Here is a 21,811-nt window from a genome sequence, read left to right as displayed (position 1 = left end):
AAGTTAAGAAAAAATTAATTTATTGTTTATTTGATCATTTATTAATGATGTTGAGGAAAAGTAAATGGCTTTTCTTTGTCAACTTTTGATATAGCAATTTGGAGTGCTGGACTTATCCATTTACCACATGAACATTGATTCCCAGACCAGGTATAAGTTCCAATTTCATAATGACATTTAGGGCATTCAATTTTACCAGTGTTTTGATCACACAAACCCATCCATACTAATTTGTCTTTTAAAAAGACAGAATTGCAGTCACCACCACCTCCTCTCCTTCTGTACCCAAATGAAACTTCATTGTTATTTGGCTCATGTTGTTGTATTTCATTTTCAGTGAATAATAATGATCTACATTTCTTACAACGGTAATTGATTGTCATTTGAAAGGAGAAAACCTTGAAATAAAAATTGTTAGATAGTTTTTTGTTTTTACTAAAAATAAAAACTGAAAAGACTAGTGTAGAAAATAAAGATGAGAGAGTTGTGTCTTTTCAAATTTATTCATCAAATCTATGACATTGTAATATAATGTTTCTTCATTTTCAATAAATATACTTTCATCATGAAGTAAATATATAATTTGATATTGTTTAAATATGTATCTAGAGAATATATTATTACAAATATTATTTCGATTAAACTTTGTTCTGACAGAAGTTCGTGTGTCTCAAATAAGTTAAACAATTTAAAAAAAAAATAGAACTGTATTATAATTCATAATCAATTAGAATATTGCATATAGCTTTATTCTTATTTTTTAAAGTTATTAATATAAAGATATTCCAATAATTTGTTTAGTTCTATTAACTATTTTATCATATCTATATTTTAATTAGCAAACAGAGAATGATCTATTATAAAGTCAATGTATTCATTTTAGTTAATAAGTTTAAATGGTGAATAATATAAATTAAAGGAATGTACAATTTGTTATGTCTTAGTAGAAAAATATATATGAAATATCTTTATCAAACTAAAATAATTTTAGATACTATATTTTTTTAAAATTTGGAGGTTTAGTAAAGAATAAGGTGTAATATTTCTTTTTGATAATTAACGAAAAGAATTAATATTTCATATTTTCTATTAGTTAGTGTTAAGTTTTTTTATTATTTACATCAATAAAAAAGTTTCATAAGATTAAACTAAGATCAAAAAAAATATGATCCGAGTATAGTATTTTAATTATTCTTAACAAAGAAATGAAATACAAAAGTAAATAATTACAATCATACAATTGACTTCCAAGTACAATACTTTAAATGTATTTGTTGTGGAAATGAATTTAAGTTAATTGGAGATGAAAAAGTTCCAACTAAAGTTAATGAAGAAAGAGCTGGAGATGGTTTTGTTACATAAGAAAATTCTTTTAATAATTTTCGAGCAGTCAAGACAGTGTTAAGTGACATATTAATACGATTTAGATATGATTTTTTATCAATTTCTAATGGATTAAACACGTAATCACGTGTTTTTAATAATATTGATAATAATAACATTAATACTAATCTTAAGAAACATTCAACTGCATCTGTTATTAAAGTATATTCATTTGGAATAAAATGAGTAAGTATAAAATTCACTGTATATACAATAATATAGAAGAAAATAACTCCTAAGTTAAATTTAAGCATCTACAATAATAAATTAATTATATATTCAATTTATATAACAAAAAATTTCAACATAACAAACTAATTTCTTTAATTTGAATGCGTTTATATATTCAATAGAAATTGCAATTAATATATGACTGTTAATAATTCTGTTTGAAGTTGAAACATTAAAAACAGCAACAGGAAGGAAAAGTCCCAAAATTACCATAAGATTTCCAAGAACAAACCACTTAACCCAAAAACATTCTAAAATTCCACATATACAAAAAATAACAAATCCAAGTATTAATAATTTCATTTCATAGAAATGTACTTTAAGATAAATAAGTTTATATCCTTTTCCTATCAACATTAAAACTGCCATAGTTGTTGCGTCAACCAAGACTGTAAAAAAGTGAGAAATTGTTTGGGTAATATCTTTTTCATATCCATTATAATAAGTAATCCAAAACCCACTATTTATTAAAGAAGAACAAAGATAAAAGAAGAATATGATAAAAATGAATAATTGAATACGTGAAAAAGATTTTCTATGAAGAATAGAATTAACAATTAATGCAATGACATTAGAAATAATAAATAGTAATTGTATAAGAACAACGATTGGTCGGTAGAAATCTTCAGATGATAATTCAATATCTTTTTTATTTATTAAGTGTGCTTTGTAATTCATTTTAATATAATTTGGAATATCACAAAATAAAAAGTAAATGTCATATTGAGAATGTTCAGTTACATTAATTGTCATATAAAATTCAAATGGAGATACTAGACACATCAGTTTATTCATTTAAATACATTTACAAACAAAGATTATAAACAAACCATATTCACAGTGTTCTTTTAACGCCCTACATAAAGTATCATCATCATATGTTTCAAGATATTCTTTAGCAGTTTTTGTTTTACATATAGCAACACTAATTGTTGATAATCTATCTGGAGCTGGGGACAAAGAAGATACATTGAGTTCCATCCTTCCTTGTCCATCAAATCCAAAAGTTATAATTTTGACAGATTTCTCTGAAAAGACAGTTGACTTTGAAATATAAAGTCCATTAACACTAGCAAATAAAATAATTGCAATCGCACTTACCTTCATAATTCGTTGTTGACTGAGAGACATTTTTCTTTACCAGTTTGATTGGATCTTTAAGAGAATTTTCTGTTTTCCTCTTTTTTGTTGTCTCTTTTGACAAACAAGATAAGTAGTTATAGTTTTATTGTTAAAATATTATAGTTTTATTATCTTATCGTTAACCAATAAAATTTCTCCTTTTTTAATTAATTTTTATTCCATAAAAAATTTGAATCTCAATCAAAAAATAAAAATACAAAATACTAAGAGTTAACTCAATTTAGAAGGTATTTGATAATAGATATCCAATACAGTCATTCACAACTTGAGCAATAGCTAATTTGTATGAACCAACTCCAATATTATAACTTCCACCAAGAACATCAACAAATATTCCAATTGGTTGGTCTAAAATAATACCACCACAAACAAGTTGGTTTGAAGATGATGAAATAATTTTGAAATTATTTAATTCAAATAATTGTTGAAGATCTTTTAGTTGCATTGAACTTTGAATTTGACTTTGAAGTAAACAATCTCCAAGAAGTTCTTTTTGATTCAAAAATTCAACAGATTGATTTAATGGTTGAATGTATCGTAAAATATTAATTGGTAATGAGAATGATAATTGAATATTTTGTTCTCCAATCGTATATGCTAATCCTACCATAGGAGCTTGTAAAAATAATTGTTTTAATTCAAATCTACATAATACTTGTTGTTGTTTTTTTGGTTCTATACTAACTTGATTTGTTTGTAATAAACAGTTGATTCCTTCTTCACCCTTTAAAGCAATTTGTAAATTAATATTTTGGTTTTGAGTGTTTCCAATATATAAGGCAACATCAACTGTATTTGAACACTTCATTCTCATACCAATTTGAATACAACTATCTTGGAAAAGAACTCCTTCTTTTTGTAAAAGTAATTTTTTATGAATAAATCTTACTTTCTTTCCTAATTCAGCATCGGCATGTGAATGAGTAAAGACACTTCCTTTATACCCACGTTCAGTATATGGTGTATGATCTAATGGTAATTGTTTTGGTTGATTTTCAGTTATTTGTTGTGAAGGTATTGAACCAAAGAGGTCTAATACATTTGTTTGAGAAGATGTTTGAGCAGGAATACTTTCATTTATATGAATTGAATTATTGAGGTTAGTGTGTGACTCAGACACTTGTTGGCTCATGAATTGATCATCATCTTTTTTAGTCTTTTCATTTTCCTGATTATCTTGATTTTCATTAATGGCTCGTTCAGGTAATGGGGCAATAGCAATTTCATATGCATTCTTATTCATAATATTGAAGTATTCAGCAGCCCTTTGTTGAACCTCAACGTCAACAGCTGAAAGATACATATGACAAGCTTTTTGACAAACTGGACGTACTTCATTTAATTCTTTAGCCATTTTAATTAAACAAGTTAATATTAATCTTTTAGATGTAGAGCTTACATATGGTAATTGTTTTGTGATATATGAAGCAACTTTCATTGCTAAACCTCCAAGTAATTGAGGATATTCTCCTAAAATAACACATGACATTCTTAAAAATTCTTCATGCCAACATCCTCCATGGAGAACTTGAACAATTTTTTGAACTGCATATTGAGCTGCATTTCCAAGTGAACTAAGAACTCTGTCCCATAATTCAGGTCTTACAAATTCTCCTCCAAGACATGTAGCTAATAACATAGTATCTACATACCATTGATCTCTAACAGGATCCATCTCAGCAAGAATAGAAATTTTTACAACTAATTCTTCTTTTAATTCTCCTTCATCATTTTCAAGAACATGAAGTAATTGATTTACTACTTTTCTAACACTTTGTGGTGTACATAATGCATATAATACATCAACTGCTCTTCTACGAATAGTAATATCTGGTTCATCAAGACTATTTAAGATATGAACTAAATAGTTTTGACATACGTTTTTATAATTTGCTTGTCCAAGAAGAACAAATGTATCTAATGCTAAGTATCTAATATTAACTTCTTTGTCTTCAACTAAAGTACCTAATAAAGGAAGAAGAATTTCAAAATATTCTTCTTTTTCATGTTTAATAACAATTGACATTACTTCAAAGATAATTGACATTTGAATTGTTTTTTCATTACATGGTTTATCAAATCTTAAAGTATCACTTGTTCCTAATACTTTACGAGCTGAGTCCCAGAAAATTTTTTGTGTAGTTGTTTCTAAATCAATTGTTGAAAGTAATCTAAATAATAAAATTTGAAGCCAAGGAGCAGATGTTTCATGATAATCAATTTCAGGTGTATATTCATGGTTAACTAATCTTTGAAGAATATTGGTTAATTCTGTTCCAAATGGTTTAAGAAGTTCTGGTTGTTTTTTACCAATTTCAATAAGTAATAAAACCATAGCATTAATAATTCCTAAATCCATTTCAGTAGAAAGTAATTTTTCTAATGCTTTCATAAAATCTGGATTAATATTTAATACATTTGGTTGAAATTTGTATAATTGTCTTAATGTAATAAGAGCTCTCTTTTTAACATTTGTTTCACAGAATCCTGTACATAATTTAAGAACAGATGGTGCTAATGTATCTGCCATTTCCATATTAGCTAAAGTAGAAATAACAGTTAAAGCATCACAAAGAACAGGTTCTAAATTATTTTCTAAGTCTTGTTGTAATGTATTAATAATCATTCTTGATGATTCTGGAACATTTGAAAATAATAAAACAAATGCTAAATATCCAACATGTTTATCAAAATATTTACTACTTCCTAATAATTGAATAACCTCAACAAATCCAGTATCAACCTCATATCCAAGTACTTCAATATATGCCATTTTTAATACACACTTTCTTCTGTCATATGAACTGATTTTACCTTCTTTAAATTCTTTACGAATCTTTGCTAATTCACAATTGACTAACTCTTTTTCTTTTTCAAGACTTGTACATTTATGTATACTCTCTGTAAAATTTTGAAGTCCTCTAATATAAGTTTTGGCTCCTTCCATCTCGTATTATTTGATAATTGAGTTCTTTATGGAAACGTGTTAATTCTTTTATTCATTCTTTTTCTTTCTCTTCTATTCTTCTTTTTTTTTTTTTGAACTTTCTTTTTTCTTGGACTTTTCCTAATTGGTTTTTTTTTGCTTTTCTTTTCATTTTTTTTCTATTTTTTCTTAATACTTCTGGCTCTTTTATAATTCATTTCATCATATTTTGATGTTTTTTAATTAATGATCTAATTTTTATTTTTAAGATTATAGTTTTTTTTAATTTCTAAAAAACGAAAAATATCTACTCCTGAGGTAATTCAGTACAACTAATAATTGTAAAGAAGTAAACAAAGAATTATATCTTTTTCGTTATTTTAATATTTATTATATCTATTATTAATTGATTATAAACATTATTTTAGAAATAGATTAATTAAAACGAAATGGTGATTGTCAATTCAAGGAATGTAATTTTTAAGTTTTGGTTTTACTTTAATTTTTTTTAAACCAAAAAAATACTGAATAAGAAATATTTAATAATACTAAACGCATACTTAATTTATTTCATTGAAACAAAAGAAAGTAATAAAATAAGATTTACAAAATTATATAACAAAAAATGAAGAAATAAAGGTTATTTGTTAAAATTATTTTTGAAAGAATATTATATTAAAGAAAAATTTAAAATATGGTTTTATATTAAATTGGTCATATAAAACATAAAATGAAAAAGAACATCTAAAAAGGTCTTAAAAAAAATAAATAATCATGGGAAAAAAGAGATATTATTGTGAATATTGTCAAAAACATCTTGTTTATGGAGGAACTAGAAGCAGAAAAGAGCATATTCTTGGAAAAAAACACAAAGATAAGATGGTTGAATATTTTAAACAATTTGAGGCAAATATTTTGCAACGTATGATTGATATGGTCGTTCTTGACTATCAAACAAATGGACCAAATACAACAACCCAAATACCACAATATACACCATATCTTTCAACTTGGGAAAAACAAAGTAAATTACAATACCAACAGATTGCAGAATCAATGAATTGATTTATTTGTTATAATTATTTATAAAAAAGAACAAAGAAGTCTTGACAAAGAAATCATTTCATCATAAAGAAAATAAGAATAATTTGGAACACTCCAACACATATTGAATAAATACGTTTTTTATTTTCTTCTGTTTGAATTGATGCTAAAGAACCAAATAATGTTTTATAAAGGAAAAAGGCATATGAAGTTCCAAAAAATAATAATGCTATATATGTTAAATAAGGAATTTGTAATGAACCAACAAATGTACACATTAATACACTATTTAAAATAAGTTTTGTTTTATTCTCTACTTAAATAAATTCATTTAACAAACGGTACAAAAACATATGAAACATATGATAAATAAATTCTAAAGTCAGAAGAATAATTAAATAACATATATTCAAGGAATTTTAATATCATTACTTCAAGTGAAATAAGAATTAAACATAATGTTGTTGTCATACTTAATGTTTCTGGTGTAAATGTTCCTTTAGACCCATAATAAAATCCAATAGCAAGAACATAACTAATAAATCCCATTAAAGGAATATATAAATCTGGTGCATAAATATCTTCTTGTGGGACATTATATAATTTAGACTGATCTTCACCAATTACATATTTTCTTTCCCAGCTACCTAAGAATGGATATGGCATGATAATCATTAATATTTTTTTCAATACAAATGAGGTATTAACATTAAAATAATATCTCCATGCATCAAATGAAAAAATTCCACCTAACTGTGATTTAAGTAATTGGTCTCCTTGATTTAAATAATTTTGTGCTACAGAAAGACCAGCACTAGCAAGTGGGTTTGCTGCAATATTATTAAAGAATTGATCTGCTTGAGACTCTTGTTGATTTTGTGTTGGAGGGATAATTGGTTGTGGACTGATTGGTTGTGGAGATGACATTTTACAATTTAATAGTTTTTCTTTTTATTATTATTTTAAAAATTTATTTTTCTTTTTTTTTGTTAATAAAAAAGTTATAAATTACAAAAAAATACTCTTTTTTTCTTGTATGTCAATACCATTATTTTGATAAACATATATTATTATCATCATTATCATTATCACAACATTCGTTTGACTATTTTCTTTATTACTTATCTTTACCTCTTTTTATTTTCTAATCTATTTAGTACTAAAAGTTTATTTTTAATATTCATCATTCTTTAATTTCTTTTTTTTTATTTCTTTTTTATCTTTTGAAATTATTTTGTTCATCTTACAAAATGAAATTATCACGAATATCTTCAATTTATTAGTTAAGAAATACTGTTATTAAACCATACAAAGAAAATAATACTTATTTATTATTCACTGTCTATACTTCTTGATGACTTAATGAGATTTTTGTCACAACAAAATATATCACTGATTATATGTCTGTTAGTTTATTTTACATTATGAACAAAGTCTCTTCATTTAATACTTGTATATTATGTTTATCACAAGAGATATTTCTGTTTATCATATTTAATTTCCAATAAAATATTAAACCATCAAATAATTGATATTTTAACAATAAACATTTTGAAAAATAGACAACAACTATAATAAAATAAAACACACTCATTAAACCGCAACGTTTTTAAGGAAAAACATTATTATTATCTCTAAATAAAGTAAATGGTGTAGAATAACTAAACAAATCAAAAAAAAATAATACATAGATAAAACAATAATAAAAATATAAGTAATTAAATCTTATTAAAAACTTAGTGATTTTTTTTTAATAACTGAAAGAGTTTTAAAGAATTTTTGAGGTATTTAAATTCTTTTATTAAAATAACATATTAGTTATTTATATTATATCGTTTTATAAAACAATATATTATAATTATTTTCTGAGTTACAAAAACCAAAAAAATAATAAAAAATTAGCAAAATCTATAAAGTCAAAAGATTCAACAAACGAAAAATGAGTTCATCTAAATTATCATTAACTTCATTATTTACACCACCATTTACGGTATTAGATACTATCATTGAATTTGCACTTAAAAATAAAGATACTAAAATTGCAGATTATGTTTATAAAACATTAACCATTGCCAATAGATTAGAATTATATATTCATAGATGTATTAGTGAAGAAATACAAGGAACTCGTTTGTTTTAGATTAAACCTTAGAAAAAGAAAGTGCTATAAATTCATTAATGTAGAGAGTGAACAAACAGCATTTCGATTAAATTCTAAAACAACACGATTATTAAATATTATTTATTTAAATCAAGGTATTGGATTTCTATTTCATTGTTTATCACCTCTTTTTGATGAAATAGAAAAAAAGAAAATCAAAATAAAACCTGTTTGCTAATTACCTTATCTCAGTCTACTAGTTGAATTAACATTCACTTTTTAGCTTAGAACATGTAAAACTGGTGACCAAGATTTAATAATTTGTGCTCAATTAGTAAATATGACATTTCAAAGAACTATTTCAAATATTGATAATTGTCCTCCAATAGTAAGAAGAGTTTTAAGAAAAGTATATGATGAATTAAATAATAAATTTCCTCAAAGTAACACATCTTGGATATGTCTTGGTGGATTTATTTTCCTAAGATATATTTGTCCAGCAATTATACGTCCATTAGAATGGGGATTAGTATATGACATTCCTACAGATATGCTTGAAACATATACACAAATATCTGTTGTTTTACAAAAAGTAGCAAATGTAAAACATTCTGATGTTGATGATCCATTAGGAAGATTAACAAATGTATTGGTTGAATCAAGAAAATTAGACTATTTCAAATTTGTGACTGAATTAGCTGTTTGTTTTTATTTTAATATTTAAGAATTCATATACATATCTAATTATTAATTTATAGAATGTACCATATGAAACATTAATTGAAGAATATCCAACAACAACACAACAATTTAATTATTACCTTGGAAAATTACAAGACTATTTCCTTCAACATAAACAAGAGATTATTTCAACACTTAAACCTTCTCAAATAAATAAATTTTCAGTATTTGAACAAATGAATTTTAATGAACCTGATTCTCAAGTTATTCTCCCATCTATTGTATTAAATAATTTGACTCAATTCCCTCAATCAATTAAATCTAAATATATTTTAATGGAATTAAAAAATAAAATTGAAAAAGGACTAACAATTACTTTATGGGATGTACATTATCTTCAAAAATCAATGCAATTAGAACAAGCAATTTATGAAGAGTCTACAAAAGACCTTGTAAATGCACGTTATAATAGTTATTTTCCAGGAATAGTTACATCATCAGTAGAATTAATATATCGAGAAGATTATTCTCAATGAACATGAATCTGTTAGATATTTTTAAATTGAAAACTTTTTATGAAAAAAATTAAAAAAAAGGGTTTTTTTATTTAATAAAAGTTTAAATAAACAGTATGAGTGAAGAACAGCATGATTATGAATTAATAGAAAAAATGAAAGCATTAAGAGAAAATGTTGATGAATTAGCAAATAAAATAAACGTATTAAATATGAAGTTTGAGTGTTTATAATAAATGAAAAAAGGAATAAAATTTATTTGTTTAGACTCCAACAAAACCCATTAAAAACACAGAAAGGTATTTCCTTTTTAGATGTAAAATATTCATTATTATTTGAATATAATATGTACTTAGCTTATTATTGTTGGATTAAATCATCAGGATCAAATGTTGAACGTCATAAAGCTATTGAACGATTATTTTATCTTCGTATTTTAATGGAACGTTGTAAACCAATAGAAAAGAAATTAAAATATCAAATAGATAAACTTTTAGCAGAAACAATTGCTGATGAATCGTTAAATGCTAAACCAAATGTAGATGATCTTGTTGTTGAAAAGAATGAAGATGGAATCTATAAACCTACTACTATTGCAGGTAAAGCAATGGAAGTTGAAGTAAATGATGTACCTGATGCTAAAACTTTTGCTCGTCATGAACTAGAAGAAAATGTAGATGATGATATTGATGCTCCCGAAGAAATTGGATTTGATGGTCAAGTTGTTGTTGATAAAGGACAAATGGAAAGAGAAAAAGAGATTAGAAAATATGAAGAACAAATGCATGTACGTTTAAATAAAAAACAAAAATTAACAAAAGTTCGTGATGAATTCCAAGAACTTGAAGATTTTGTTAGTAATTTAAAAGATGATTTAGTTAAAGAGTACAGAGGAAATAAACTTAAAGGAGATATTGTTGATGACAATGACTCTATTAATTCTGATGAAATTGAAAGTCAAGGAAGTGATGATAATAGTGATCAAAGTGAAGTTGATGATGAAGAAATTGATAGTGATGAAATTTGATTGAATTGATTTTTATTAAAAAAAATTTATTAAATTTTTTTTTATTTTTTCATAAAATATTTTTAATATAATTAAAATTTATAACTTTGATGTATTTCAAATTATTTTATTTGTGACAATTCTTAATTTGTAGTTTTAACACGAAAATGAATTACGCACTAAAACGAATAAAAACCTAAAAATTCATTTTTTGTGTAACTGTGTTTTGTAGTTTTTAACAATTAACAAATTTTTTTTTAATTTATAACTAACTAATTGGAAATAATCCTATTGTTCAGAAAAAAAAATTTCTTAATTTCACTTCAATAATATTACTAATTAGTTGTGTTATGAGTAATATCCTTTTGGAGTATTCAAAGCTGTTTTAAGACTTTTTGATAATATACAATAATCGCTATTGAAACAAAAGAAAATTTTATTAAAAACAAACTCAAGGTAAATACTATTTAATAATTAAATAATGAAACGATAAATTATAATAATGAGTAGATTAATTTTCTTGGAATTTAAAAAGAAACATTTTAAAAAACTTTAATTTTTTTAACTTTTCAAAACCAAATAACATGAGAAATAACTTTAAAAATTTTTTTTTTAAAATATCTAATTTCAACATCACATTTACTTGTAATTCACTATTTAAAAAAAAATGAAACAAACAAATTAAAATAATTAGTTATTTGAATGAAATTCATCCAACTTTCAAAATGTATAATAACTAGCAGAGTAAAGTAAAATTAAGTTTTGGTTTGATGATTCATAATTAATGCAAACTTCACGTTTACTATAATACGGGATGAAAAAGAAACAAAAATAGAAATACTAATTGTTATGTTTTGTTTGAGAAATTTTTGTAAAAAAAAATAAGGATTTCAAATACAAGCAAAAAATACCAGATTGAAATATACAGAAATTAAAAAAAATGACATGAGTTAAATAAATAAAAAAATTAGATAATTCTAGAAAAATACTACAAAGTAAATATACCCCTTATTTTAGAAGAAGTTATGGAAGGTAATTTTTAGATGAATGAATATGAATAAAAGATTTAAAAAAATAAAGTTGTATGTAAAAATAAATACAAATTCGATCCTTCTAGAAGGGGTAAAAACATATTTCATTGTCTCTTTCAATGAGAGGATTTATTATAATTAAACTAAATTTTTTAATTCATTAAACTATTTAAAGAGTTCAATTGAATCTTTAAATTAAAACATTTAATCTTTATGGCTGATATTTGCTTAGTCATTCTTGCTCTTTGTTTCCCATCAATTTCACTTTGCTGCAAATACGGAGAATGCAATCAAACAGTATGTATTTGTGTTATTCTTGAATGTTTCCTTTGTTTCTGGGGAGGAGTTATTTTTGCTTTAATCAAACAACTTGAAGATTAAAATTGTTTTATTCTGAACTTATTGGTTAAAGATTAATTTTAATTTACTGAAATTATATAAAAACAAATTTCATTTTATTTTTTTTTATAAAAATTAAAATTTTTTATTTGAATCAACTAAAAAAGAGTAATGGGAAATAAAGCTAGCAAAAAAATCAAGTGTGTTTTTATTGTTCACTTATTTAATTAATACTCATTACTTAGAATTGTTACTATTAATGCTGCAGAATCAAAACATAAAACAATTTCAGAAATTGTTCGATTTGCACCACCTTTGAGTATTATTATTATAAAACCTGGAACTTATGAAGAAACAGAACCTATTGTCATAGATAAAGCAATTCAAATTATTGGGATTAATGAAGGTAAAGCGAAACCGATTATTACTTCTCCTCGTGGTTGTATTGAAATTGATTGTCCTGATAAAGTTATAATTAAAGGACTTGACCTTCGAAACACTGAATCAAAAGTAGTTATTGATGCAAAACAGGGCGAAGCTTGTATTGATTCTTGTGATATTTCTACAGCTGAGGATGGTGTATCTGTTACTCATACTGCTAAAGTTATGTTAACTAATTGTCGTATTTGTGGATGTTCTAAAGCAGGTCTTCATTGTGGAGGAAAGGAAATTAGATGTATTACACGAAATGTACAAATTTATGAATGTACAACTGGAGTTGCAATATTTAATGAAGCGAATCCATTAGTATCATCATGTAACATTACACAATGTGGAATTGGATTATTTGTAAGTGAAAAAGGAAGAGGATGTATTACTGATACTTTAATTTCGGGTAACAAAAAACCAGGAGTATTAACTCATTCTGGTGGTAATCCAGTATTAAATAATACTAAAATTGTTGATGGTTCATCAAATGGTGTGTTTGTTCGTTCAAAAGGAAAAGGTGTTTTTGTAGGATGTGAAATTTCAAAAAATAATTTACCTGGCATTGCGTCTTGTGAAGGAGGAGAGCCATTAGTCGTTTCATCAGCTATTTGTGAAGGACGAAATGCTGGTGTTTTTGTTTATGATAATGGAAAAGGTATTTTTGCACAATGCCAAATTCGAGACAATACAATGCCTGGTATTGAAGTGAGAGCTTCTGGTAATCCAATTGTTGTTGGATGTGAAGTTTCACGAGGACAATCAAATGGTATTTATATTCATAATAAAGGTACAGGTTTATTTGCTCAAACTAAAGTTAATGAAAATACCTTACCAGGTGTTGCTGTAAGAACTTCTGGAGATCCTATTTTATGTGATTGTGAACTTGTTGCTGGTAAAGATAATGCATTATTTGTAAGTGATAAAGGAAAAGGTGTTGTTTTAAATACTCTTATTGAAGGATGTTCAGCACAACCAATGGTTATTCAAGATGGTGAGCCATTAATGGTTGGGTGTTCTGTAGTTGATGGAAAGAAAAATAATGTTCAAGCATGGATTAATTCTATTCCTGAACATCTTGGTTTATTAGAAGAAGATATGCCTGATTTTGATGCTGTCTAATTTTAATTTTTTTATAAATATTATTATTTTAATTAGGAAGTTAAAGAAAAAAAAAAGATAATTTAAAATACAACAAAAATGAATAGTGTAAAATTTTATTAAACTAATAAATTAATTAAAAAGGAGAACTATAAAATCAAAAAGAAAAAATATGTCAATTACTATTTATACTTCATCAACTGGAGGAAATTTAGTTAGTAAAAACTTTAATTCTATGCAAACTATGGTTAAGATTCTTACTAAACAAGAACCTAAAGTTGTTTTTATTGATATTGATTTAGATTCAAAAAAGTTTGCAGAAGAAAAAAGTGGAAGAAAAGGGCAATGGCCATTATTATTTAATGGAGAAAAATTTATAGGAAATTATGAAGATATTGAATATTTAAATGAAGATGGAGAATTAGCTCCATTATTAAAATAATATAATTTTTTTTTCTTTTCAAATTTAAAGAGAAAATCAAAAGAATATTAATAAAACGTAATAAATTAATACATACAAAGTTTTTATTCTCTTTTTATATTTTCTTTATAAAGAAAGATTAACTAAAAAAAGCGAATTATTATAACTTTAAGATTTTCCAGAAAGAGTATATCTAGGTTTTGAACTTATAATTTTTTGATTTGATAAAACAGTTTCAGATGCTCTTCCTTTAACTTGTTTATGTTCTTCTCTTAATTCTCTTTGTTCACATAATTGTTCAAATAATTTCATTTTTTCTTTAACAGAAGTAAAATTTTGATTTAGTTGTACTGTTTTAGAGTCTGAATGATTAATTTCACTTCTAATTTGTTTTCTTAATTTAATTATTTCATATTCTAAAACTTTTTTTTCATTTTGAGTTTTTTTTAATAATTTTTTAATTTCATTCATATCATTATTTTCTTCTTTATATTCTAAAATTTTTTTATTTGTTTCTTCTTCTTTTGTTATTAAAGCAAATTTTGTTTCTTCAAGTTCTTTTTTAATTTTATCTATATTATCAAGTTTTTCTTTCATTTCAATAACCTCTTGTTCTTTTTCATCAACTTCTTTTTCTGATTTTCTCAACATCATATCTAATTCTTCATTTTCTTTATCATATTTTTCAATTTCTATTTTAAGTAAATTTATTGTTTGTTTTAATGATTTAATTTCTGTTTTATATGTTTCTTCTCCTTTTATTTCATTTAATTCATTTTTTAATTTTTTTATTTCTTCATCTTTTTCCATAATAATATTTTCTTGTGATTTATCTTTTGAATGTGTTGTTCTTTTAATTTCTTTTATAGTTATAGTTAAATCATCAATTTGTTGTTGAAGTTCTTTTGTTTTATTTGCTGAATTTTCAATGATATATTGTAATTCTTCAATTCGTTTATTATTTAATTGAATAGTATTTTGTAATTCTTTGACTGTACTTTTTAATACTTCTTTTTCTTCATCATATTCTAATTGTTCTTCTTCTTTAATTTTAAAGACTTTTTTTAATGTGACAATTTGAGTTTGTGTTAATCCAATTTTTGTTGCATTTTGAAGTAAAAATTGACCTGAACTTTCATTTGACTCTTTTAAAACTTTCATTAACATTTCAAATTCATTAAAAAATAATCTTCCTGCCCACCAAGTAATTTTATCAATTAACGAATCATTTAATACTTGAAAGAGTGCTTTTGTTTTTGTTAAATAATCATCTGACAATCCATACTTATCTTTTATCATTTCAATTACTTCTGGTTCTGCATTTTTTTTATAACAATAAAATTCTCCTGCATATTTTGATGTTACACCAATAGAACGAAGAATAATACTTGTTAAAATGTTATTATTTCCTGATTCTTTTTTCATTATATTAATTATTAGTTCATTGGTGTTGTTCTTTTAATTTTTGATGAATCAAATCCCAAAAAAGGGATATAAAATAAAAAGAAAATGAAGAGAAAAAAAGGGGGGTTGAAAATAAAAAGTTTTTAATTATTAGCTTTTTATTTATTAAAACTATTTTTTTTTTTTGATATAATTTTTTGGAAGAAAAAGATTATTGAATTATGATACTAAAGAATGGATGTTGTAGATATTGTTTCCATGTTAATCTTGAGTCTTGAGTTACAAATAACTTTCTTAATAAATCTATTAATATTACAAATTGTGGTTGACTGCCACAAACAAATTCATTTGAATGTTCAATAATTTCATTGAGTTTTAATTGATAAAAAGAATAATAATTTTCAATAGGAATATTAGAAGTTTTTTGAATATTTAATACAGTTCCAGTAATCATTTCATATAATATGACACCAATACTAAACAAATCACATTTTTCATTATAAATTGTTCCATGTGAGATTTCTGGTTGGTTAGTATAACTTGAACCAACAAATATTGTATCAAAATTATTATCTCCAATCAACCTACTGGAACCAAAATCACATAATTTTAATGTTAGTCCATTAGGTTTTGATGAGTCTTGAAAAACAAGAATATTTTGTGTTTTAATATCTCTATGAATTATTTGTCGTGTAAATATTAAATATTTCATTGCATTATTAATATCAAACATAAATTGTTGAATATATTGTAATGAAATTCCATTTGGATTCATTGAAATAAAATTAAATAAAGAACCATACGCTGAACATTCCATAATTATATAATAAAATGTATTTGAATCTATTGCATCTTGTGAAAAAAAATTAAATTTTACTGATATAGGAGATTTAAAAAATTTATATAATTTAACTACATTTTCATGACTACAAATATTCATTGTACGAACTTCTTTTATTGCACTTTCATAATCACTCATTTCTTTTATTGCAAAAAAATTACCTTTACATGACGCTGAAAATACACATCCAAATGATCCTTTACCAAGAATTTTACATGATTCACGATCAAAAATATCAAAAATATTACTAATATATTCTGGTTCAATATGTTTATATTTCCAACATTCATTGAAATATGGATCTTTCATCATAGCTTCTTTAATTTTTGAAAAAGAAATTAATCTTCTTTTAAAAAGCTTTTCAAGAAACTTTATTGGTGGTTGAATTAAACAACCATTTAATTGTGGAGTTAATGTATTTGTACTAACAATAAATTGTGAATCTTGTATTACTGGATTTTGTTGAAAGAGAAGTTTATTTAATAAAACACCAAAAGAATTTATCTCAACTTTAGTAGTAATGTCCCAACTTGAAATGTTCTTTACTAAAAATTCATTTGGAACAAATGGTTTAATCCCATCTAATTCTTTTACTGAATTAATGAAATGAGGTAATAAAAATCCTAATGATGATACTTTCATTTGAGGAATAGGTGATGATGGGTCACTTTGAAGTGCAAATGACATTGAACTGAATAAAAAAGGTTGCTCACTTTTAAGTGATTGACATAATAATTGTTTCAATGAAATAATTATTTCTATTAATGTTTGTATGTCACTAGAAAAATATTGAATTGCTTCAATTGAAATTGCAGAATTAAAATAGTCATTAACAAGTCTATCTATTTCACAAACAATTGAAATAATTTCATCTCCCTTTATCAATAAGTCTTTTATTAAAAATAATTGAAAAAAAACCAAACGTTCTCATCAAAACCAATTTCCCATTCTTGTATTTTCTCAAACAAAGGATTATCAATTGTTGATAATATTTGCAATAATAATTTAGTTATTTCATAATCTGAGTCAGTATCAAAAAGCTTCTTCGGAAGGACTAAACAATAAATATTATGTTATTAAATTAATAAAAATAAAACAAACAGTATTGGGTATATCTATCTTCAGTAGAAATTATTAAATTTCTACCAACAGAAGAAATACTCTTCATATTCCTTATAACAAATAAAGAATTATATTTAAGTTCTTTTGATAAATAAAGACTTTTGTTTTTTATCAAAAAAAAAAACTAAAAACAAATATTAGAAAAAATGAAAATTTAATTCATTTCATTTTTTACATTCAAATGACAACTAAAACACGCCATATTCTTATATTGTGTGATCTTCAATGTAATTCTCCAGTTATTGAAAAAGTTGGTTGTAATGGAAATAAGTATATTTATCCTCCTATTAAAGTTGGAACTCCTACATATAAAAATGAATATAAAACAATTCATTATTATACTCCTGAACATTTACTTCAATTAAAACAAAACTTTCATAGTGTTTCTGCTGTTACAGATGTATTTGATAAACTTATTTTAAAACGATCAAATTCATCAACACCAATGAAAATAGTTACTGCTATTTCTGAAAATATTGACTCAACTTCATTCATTCGTTCTTCATTAAATAAGTTATGTCAATCAAATATGTCTCAAATTCTTAAAGAATTGAAAACACAAGTAAGGACAATTAATGATGCCAAAATTGTTCTTGATATTCTTTTTAAAAAAGCAGTTAACGAAAAAAAATTTACTAGTCTCTATGTAGATTTTTATAAACAACTTCAAACAATATTATTATCAACACGTGAAGAAGTTGGAAAGGAAATGCCTAAAATTTTACTTGATAACGCTCAACATTTATTTATTAGTATTCCAGAAAAAACTGAAGAAGATCAAAAAACTGAAGAAGACTTAGATATTATGAAATTTGAATTCTTAGGAAATTGTCGTTTAATTTCTGAATTATATAAATCTGGTTTAGTTAAATCAGCACTACCCGTATTATGTATGAACCAACTAGTTAATGGTGGATTAATTGCATTAGAAGCCCTTGCCCAATTAATGAGTGAAATTGGAAATATTAATCAAAAAGAAGTTAAACCAATTAAAGATAAAATTGTACAAAGGGTAAAAGAGGAGTCTTTACCAAAACGTTATTGTATTATTCTAGAAAATGGATTAAAAGCACTTGGATTTAATGAAAAATTAATGTAAGAAAACTCATAATTTTCTGATAAATTTATATTTTATTATAAATAAATTAAATTAATATCATTTTTATAATTCTTTCTATAAAGTTAGAATATATATTATTAAATATAATTTCTCTGTTATTTTGAAAAGAAATATAATAAAAAGGGTTTTATGAGAATTAATTATTAGTAAACACCAAGGAATTCAGATGTCTGGAGGAGATGTTGAAACTTTTGAAAATGCACAAGCTGTTGTTGAAGAGCTTCCACAAGAATTAAAAGATATTAAAGCTATTTTATATCAAGCCCGTGCACAAAATGCTTTAACTAAAGGTATTAGACAATGCCTTAAGGTTATAGAAGCTAAAAAGGCACTCTATTGTTTTATTGCTGAAGATTGTGATAATGATAAGTATACAGGCTTATTGAAAGCAATCTGCAAAGAACAAGGAGTTAAGATCGTTATGGTCCCTCAAAAAATCCAACTTGGCGAATGGACTAATCAATGCAAAATAAGAGATGGAGCTGCTGTTAGAATTGCTAAATGTTCTTGTGCTACAGTTGGATGCAACATTAAGTTTACTGATGAAGTAAAGAGATTGAATGCTAAAACTAACTAAACCAGTAGTTTTTAAATCCCATATTTTTGTTATTTGTTTTTAAGTTTTATTTAAAAAGTATATTATTTTATTATTGAAGTATGTAATAATAAAACTTTTAATTTATTTGTATCTCTCATTTATTATAAATGGCAAAAGAAATTAAATTTTGTGATTTTGGTTTATTTCCTTGTAGGTGTCAAACAACTGCATGTCTTGAGTCAAACTGTTCTTGTTTTCAGGGAGGAAATTTTTGTAGTCCATTATGTACATGTAATTGTTGTAAAAACAGAAAAGAAAATGAACAAGAAGTATTGGCTAAAGCCAGAAAGTTGCTAGGTTTAGAAGAACCTCATTCAATTAAAAATGAGAATTTAACAATAGAAAAGGTCAAAAAGCCATTACCAATTAACAACGAAGTAACAAGAAAAAAAATTGTCACAACCCAACCAGAAGTTAATAAAAAAGAAAAACAAATGTTAATTAAAAAGATTAAACAAAACTTGAAGAATCAACCACTAAACGATTTGTTTAATATATTAATTAAAGACTTGACAAAAATAGAGGTAAATAGAACAGATTTAATGAGTGATGAAGAATATAATGATTTACTTAGAAAAGAACAAGATACTGAAATTATAAATCGTTCATTAAAATATATTAAAGATTTATTTGATTGAATTCTATTAATATCTCATGTTTTTCCTTTATATCTAAAAATTATCATTTATCTGTTTAAGAAATGACTAATATCTCAAAATCAAATCTTATAATTAAAAATAGAAAATTCACAGCTGAGGCTTTATGGTCAATGGGACGAATTAATGGATATGACCTTTTTGATAACACATTGCTATATACTGTTTCTTATTATGACATACCTAAAAATGGAAGTTCAAGTCATATCATTATTAAAACATTAAATTCAAAAGAGTATATAGACCTTACTTCAAAGATGAGAGACAGTAATGACCAACTAACTAAAAGTTGTGCACAGTCTCAAACTAATGCGATTTTTGATAAAAATGGAAGAGGAATCTTATTTAATTCAAATGGAAAGTTGTTTGAATATTATTTTGATTCGGAACAAGTCGAACAACTCTCAACAGGTTCTTTAGATATTAGAGAATTTAAAATATCTCCAGACTATTCTAAATGTTTATTTATTTCATCTGTTGAACATAGCTACAAAAATGAAGACTATAACGATTTACCTTTGACTAGTGGAATGATATTTGAAGACTTAAACTATCGTCATTGGGATGAGTTTAATACATCTTTACCTCATCCATTTGTCTCAAAATTAAATAATATGAAATTTGAAGATCATCCATTTGATATTCTTGAAAATGAACCATATGAATCACCATTAAAACCATTTGGTGGAATAGAACAATTATGTTGGTCAAAAGACTCGAAGAAAATAGCATATACATGTAAGAAGAAAGTAGGAAAAGAATATGCTACATCAACAGACTCAGATATTTATGTCTATGATACTGAAACAAAGACAACTATTAATCTTTGTAAAGACTTTGAGCCAAAGAATTATGGGTTTGACTCAAACCCAATGTACTCACCTAGTGGAAAAAAAATTGCATGGGTTAGCATGGAACGTGATGGATATGAAAGTGATCGTAGTAGATTAATTATATTTGACCTAGACACTAAGAAAAAAAGTTTTGTATCAGAATGGTTTGAAAGTAACGTTGAAAGTTTTGATTGGATTAATGACTGTCAGATGGTATTTACTGGTGTGTGGCATGGATTAACACATATATATATTATTGAAATAAATAACGATAATGAATTAGTTAATCATGAGCAAATTACAACAGGGCAATATGACTATAAGTCTGTTAAATGGTTTGGAAATAAGTTAATTGTTAAAAGACAATCAATGATAGAGGCTGATGAGTTATACGAACTTGATTTAAAAACTAAAGAAATCAAACAAATAAGCTTCGAAAATGATTTTATCTATACCCAAATAGATAAAGCCTCTGTGCAACCAAAGTGGATGAAAACAGTTGACAATAAAGACATGTTAGTTTGGGTTATTTATCCACCTCATTTTGATTCAACAAAAAAATATCCAACGTTGCTGTATTGTCAAGGTGGTCCTCAAAGTGCTGTTAGTCAATTTTGGTCTTACAGATGGAATTTCTTATTAATGGCATCAGAAGGGTACATTATTATTGCACCGAATAGAAGAGGATTACCAGGTTTTGGAATGGAATGGTTAGAAGAAATTTCATTGGATTATGGAGGTCTTTGTATGAAGGATTTGTTAACTTCTGTTGACTTAATGAAAAAAGAGTCATACGTTGATTCTGACAGACTTGGATGTGTTGGAGCAAGTTTTGGAGGATATTCAGTCTATTGGCTTGCTGGACATCATCAAAAACGATTCAAAGTGT

The 21,811-nt window shown here is 24.9% G+C and overlaps 15 protein-coding genes across 15 annotated transcripts; 9 read left to right on the top strand and 6 right to left on the bottom strand.

Annotated features, from left to right (window-relative positions):
• Positions 1-41: 41 nt before the first annotated feature.
• ENU1_163510 (dual specificity protein phosphatase, putative) lies at positions 42-383 on the bottom strand (the record flags this gene model as incomplete). The annotated part of the gene is made up of 1 exon (XM_008860918.1): positions 42-383. The coding sequence occupies one exon, from the start codon at positions 381-383 to the stop codon at positions 42-44; it is 342 nt and encodes a 113-aa protein (XP_008859140.1).
• Positions 384-1,232: 849 nt separating this feature from the next.
• Positions 1,233-2,745, bottom strand: ENU1_163500 (hypothetical protein; the record flags this gene model as incomplete). Its single annotated transcript, XM_008860917.1, has 3 exons — positions 1,233-1,637; positions 1,699-2,387; positions 2,445-2,745. The coding sequence occupies 3 exons, from the start codon at positions 2,743-2,745 to the stop codon at positions 1,233-1,235; spliced, it is 1,395 nt and encodes a 464-aa protein (XP_008859139.1).
• Positions 2,746-2,977: 232 nt separating this feature from the next.
• ENU1_163490 (adaptor protein (AP) family protein) lies at positions 2,978-5,704 on the bottom strand (the record flags this gene model as incomplete). The annotated part of the gene is made up of 1 exon (XM_008860916.1): positions 2,978-5,704. The coding sequence occupies one exon, from the start codon at positions 5,702-5,704 to the stop codon at positions 2,978-2,980; it is 2,727 nt and encodes a 908-aa protein (XP_008859138.1).
• A 753-nt stretch (positions 5,705-6,457) lies between these two features.
• ENU1_163480 (U1 zinc finger protein) lies at positions 6,458-6,748 on the top strand (the record flags this gene model as incomplete). The annotated part of the gene is made up of 1 exon (XM_008860915.1): positions 6,458-6,748. The coding sequence occupies one exon, from the start codon at positions 6,458-6,460 to the stop codon at positions 6,746-6,748; it is 291 nt and encodes a 96-aa protein (XP_008859137.1).
• A 53-nt stretch (positions 6,749-6,801) lies between these two features.
• ENU1_163470 (Hrf1 family protein) lies at positions 6,802-7,654 on the bottom strand (the record flags this gene model as incomplete). Its single annotated transcript, XM_008860914.1, has 2 exons — positions 6,802-7,012; positions 7,068-7,654. 2 exons carry the CDS (start codon positions 7,652-7,654, stop codon positions 6,802-6,804), a joined length of 798 nt encoding a protein of 265 aa, XP_008859136.1.
• Positions 7,655-8,666: 1,012 nt separating this feature from the next.
• On the top strand, positions 8,667-10,045 carry ENU1_163460 (Ras GTPase-activating protein, putative; the record flags this gene model as incomplete). The annotated part of the gene is made up of 4 exons (XM_008860913.1): positions 8,667-8,856; positions 8,912-9,057; positions 9,112-9,528; positions 9,587-10,045. The coding sequence occupies 4 exons, from the start codon at positions 8,667-8,669 to the stop codon at positions 10,043-10,045; spliced, it is 1,212 nt and encodes a 403-aa protein (XP_008859135.1).
• A 95-nt stretch (positions 10,046-10,140) lies between these two features.
• On the top strand, positions 10,141-11,051 carry ENU1_163450 (hypothetical protein; the record flags this gene model as incomplete). The annotated part of the gene is made up of 2 exons (XM_008860912.1): positions 10,141-10,249; positions 10,339-11,051. 2 exons carry the CDS (start codon positions 10,141-10,143, stop codon positions 11,049-11,051), a joined length of 822 nt encoding a protein of 273 aa, XP_008859134.1.
• A 1,223-nt stretch (positions 11,052-12,274) lies between these two features.
• On the top strand, positions 12,275-12,442 carry ENU1_163440 (hypothetical protein; the record flags this gene model as incomplete). The annotated part of the gene is made up of 1 exon (XM_008860911.1): positions 12,275-12,442. One exon carries the CDS (start codon positions 12,275-12,277, stop codon positions 12,440-12,442), a length of 168 nt encoding a protein of 55 aa, XP_008859133.1.
• A 129-nt stretch (positions 12,443-12,571) lies between these two features.
• ENU1_163430 (F-box domain containing protein, putative) lies at positions 12,572-13,948 on the top strand (the record flags this gene model as incomplete). Its single annotated transcript, XM_008860910.1, has 2 exons — positions 12,572-12,600; positions 12,646-13,948. The coding sequence occupies 2 exons, from the start codon at positions 12,572-12,574 to the stop codon at positions 13,946-13,948; spliced, it is 1,332 nt and encodes a 443-aa protein (XP_008859132.1).
• Positions 13,949-14,516: 568 nt separating this feature from the next.
• Positions 14,517-15,773, bottom strand: ENU1_163420 (hypothetical protein; the record flags this gene model as incomplete). Its single annotated transcript, XM_008860909.1, has 1 exon — positions 14,517-15,773. The coding sequence occupies one exon, from the start codon at positions 15,771-15,773 to the stop codon at positions 14,517-14,519; it is 1,257 nt and encodes a 418-aa protein (XP_008859131.1).
• Positions 15,774-15,963: 190 nt separating this feature from the next.
• On the bottom strand, positions 15,964-17,761 carry ENU1_163410 (protein kinase domain containing protein; the record flags this gene model as incomplete). Its single annotated transcript, XM_008860908.1, has 3 exons — positions 15,964-17,469; positions 17,517-17,647; positions 17,695-17,761. The coding sequence occupies 3 exons, from the start codon at positions 17,759-17,761 to the stop codon at positions 15,964-15,966; spliced, it is 1,704 nt and encodes a 567-aa protein (XP_008859130.1).
• Positions 17,762-17,896: 135 nt separating this feature from the next.
• On the top strand, positions 17,897-18,814 carry ENU1_163400 (hypothetical protein; the record flags this gene model as incomplete). The annotated part of the gene is made up of 1 exon (XM_008860907.1): positions 17,897-18,814. One exon carries the CDS (start codon positions 17,897-17,899, stop codon positions 18,812-18,814), a length of 918 nt encoding a protein of 305 aa, XP_008859129.1.
• A 187-nt stretch (positions 18,815-19,001) lies between these two features.
• Positions 19,002-19,412, top strand: ENU1_163390 (40S ribosomal protein S12, putative; the record flags this gene model as incomplete). Its single annotated transcript, XM_008860906.1, has 1 exon — positions 19,002-19,412. One exon carries the CDS (start codon positions 19,002-19,004, stop codon positions 19,410-19,412), a length of 411 nt encoding a protein of 136 aa, XP_008859128.1.
• Positions 19,413-19,540: 128 nt separating this feature from the next.
• ENU1_163380 (hypothetical protein) lies at positions 19,541-20,071 on the top strand (the record flags this gene model as incomplete). The annotated part of the gene is made up of 1 exon (XM_008860905.1): positions 19,541-20,071. One exon carries the CDS (start codon positions 19,541-19,543, stop codon positions 20,069-20,071), a length of 531 nt encoding a protein of 176 aa, XP_008859127.1.
• Positions 20,072-20,133: 62 nt separating this feature from the next.
• Positions 20,134-21,811, top strand: ENU1_163370 (prolyl oligopeptidase family protein; the record flags this gene model as incomplete). The annotated part of the gene is made up of 1 exon (XM_008860904.1): positions 20,134-21,811. A coding segment is annotated over one exon (1,678 nt), but the record flags the coding sequence as incomplete, so codon positions are not given.

Source organism: Entamoeba nuttalli, assembly GCF_000257125.1.
Source record: "Entamoeba nuttalli P19 unplaced genomic scaffold asmbl_7006, whole genome shotgun sequence".
NCBI classification, from domain to species: domain Eukaryota; phylum Evosea; order Mastigamoebida; family Endamoebidae; genus Entamoeba; species Entamoeba nuttalli.
The sequence above is the reverse complement of the archived record's forward strand: the minus strand, read 5'-3'. Positions and strand labels throughout refer to the sequence as shown.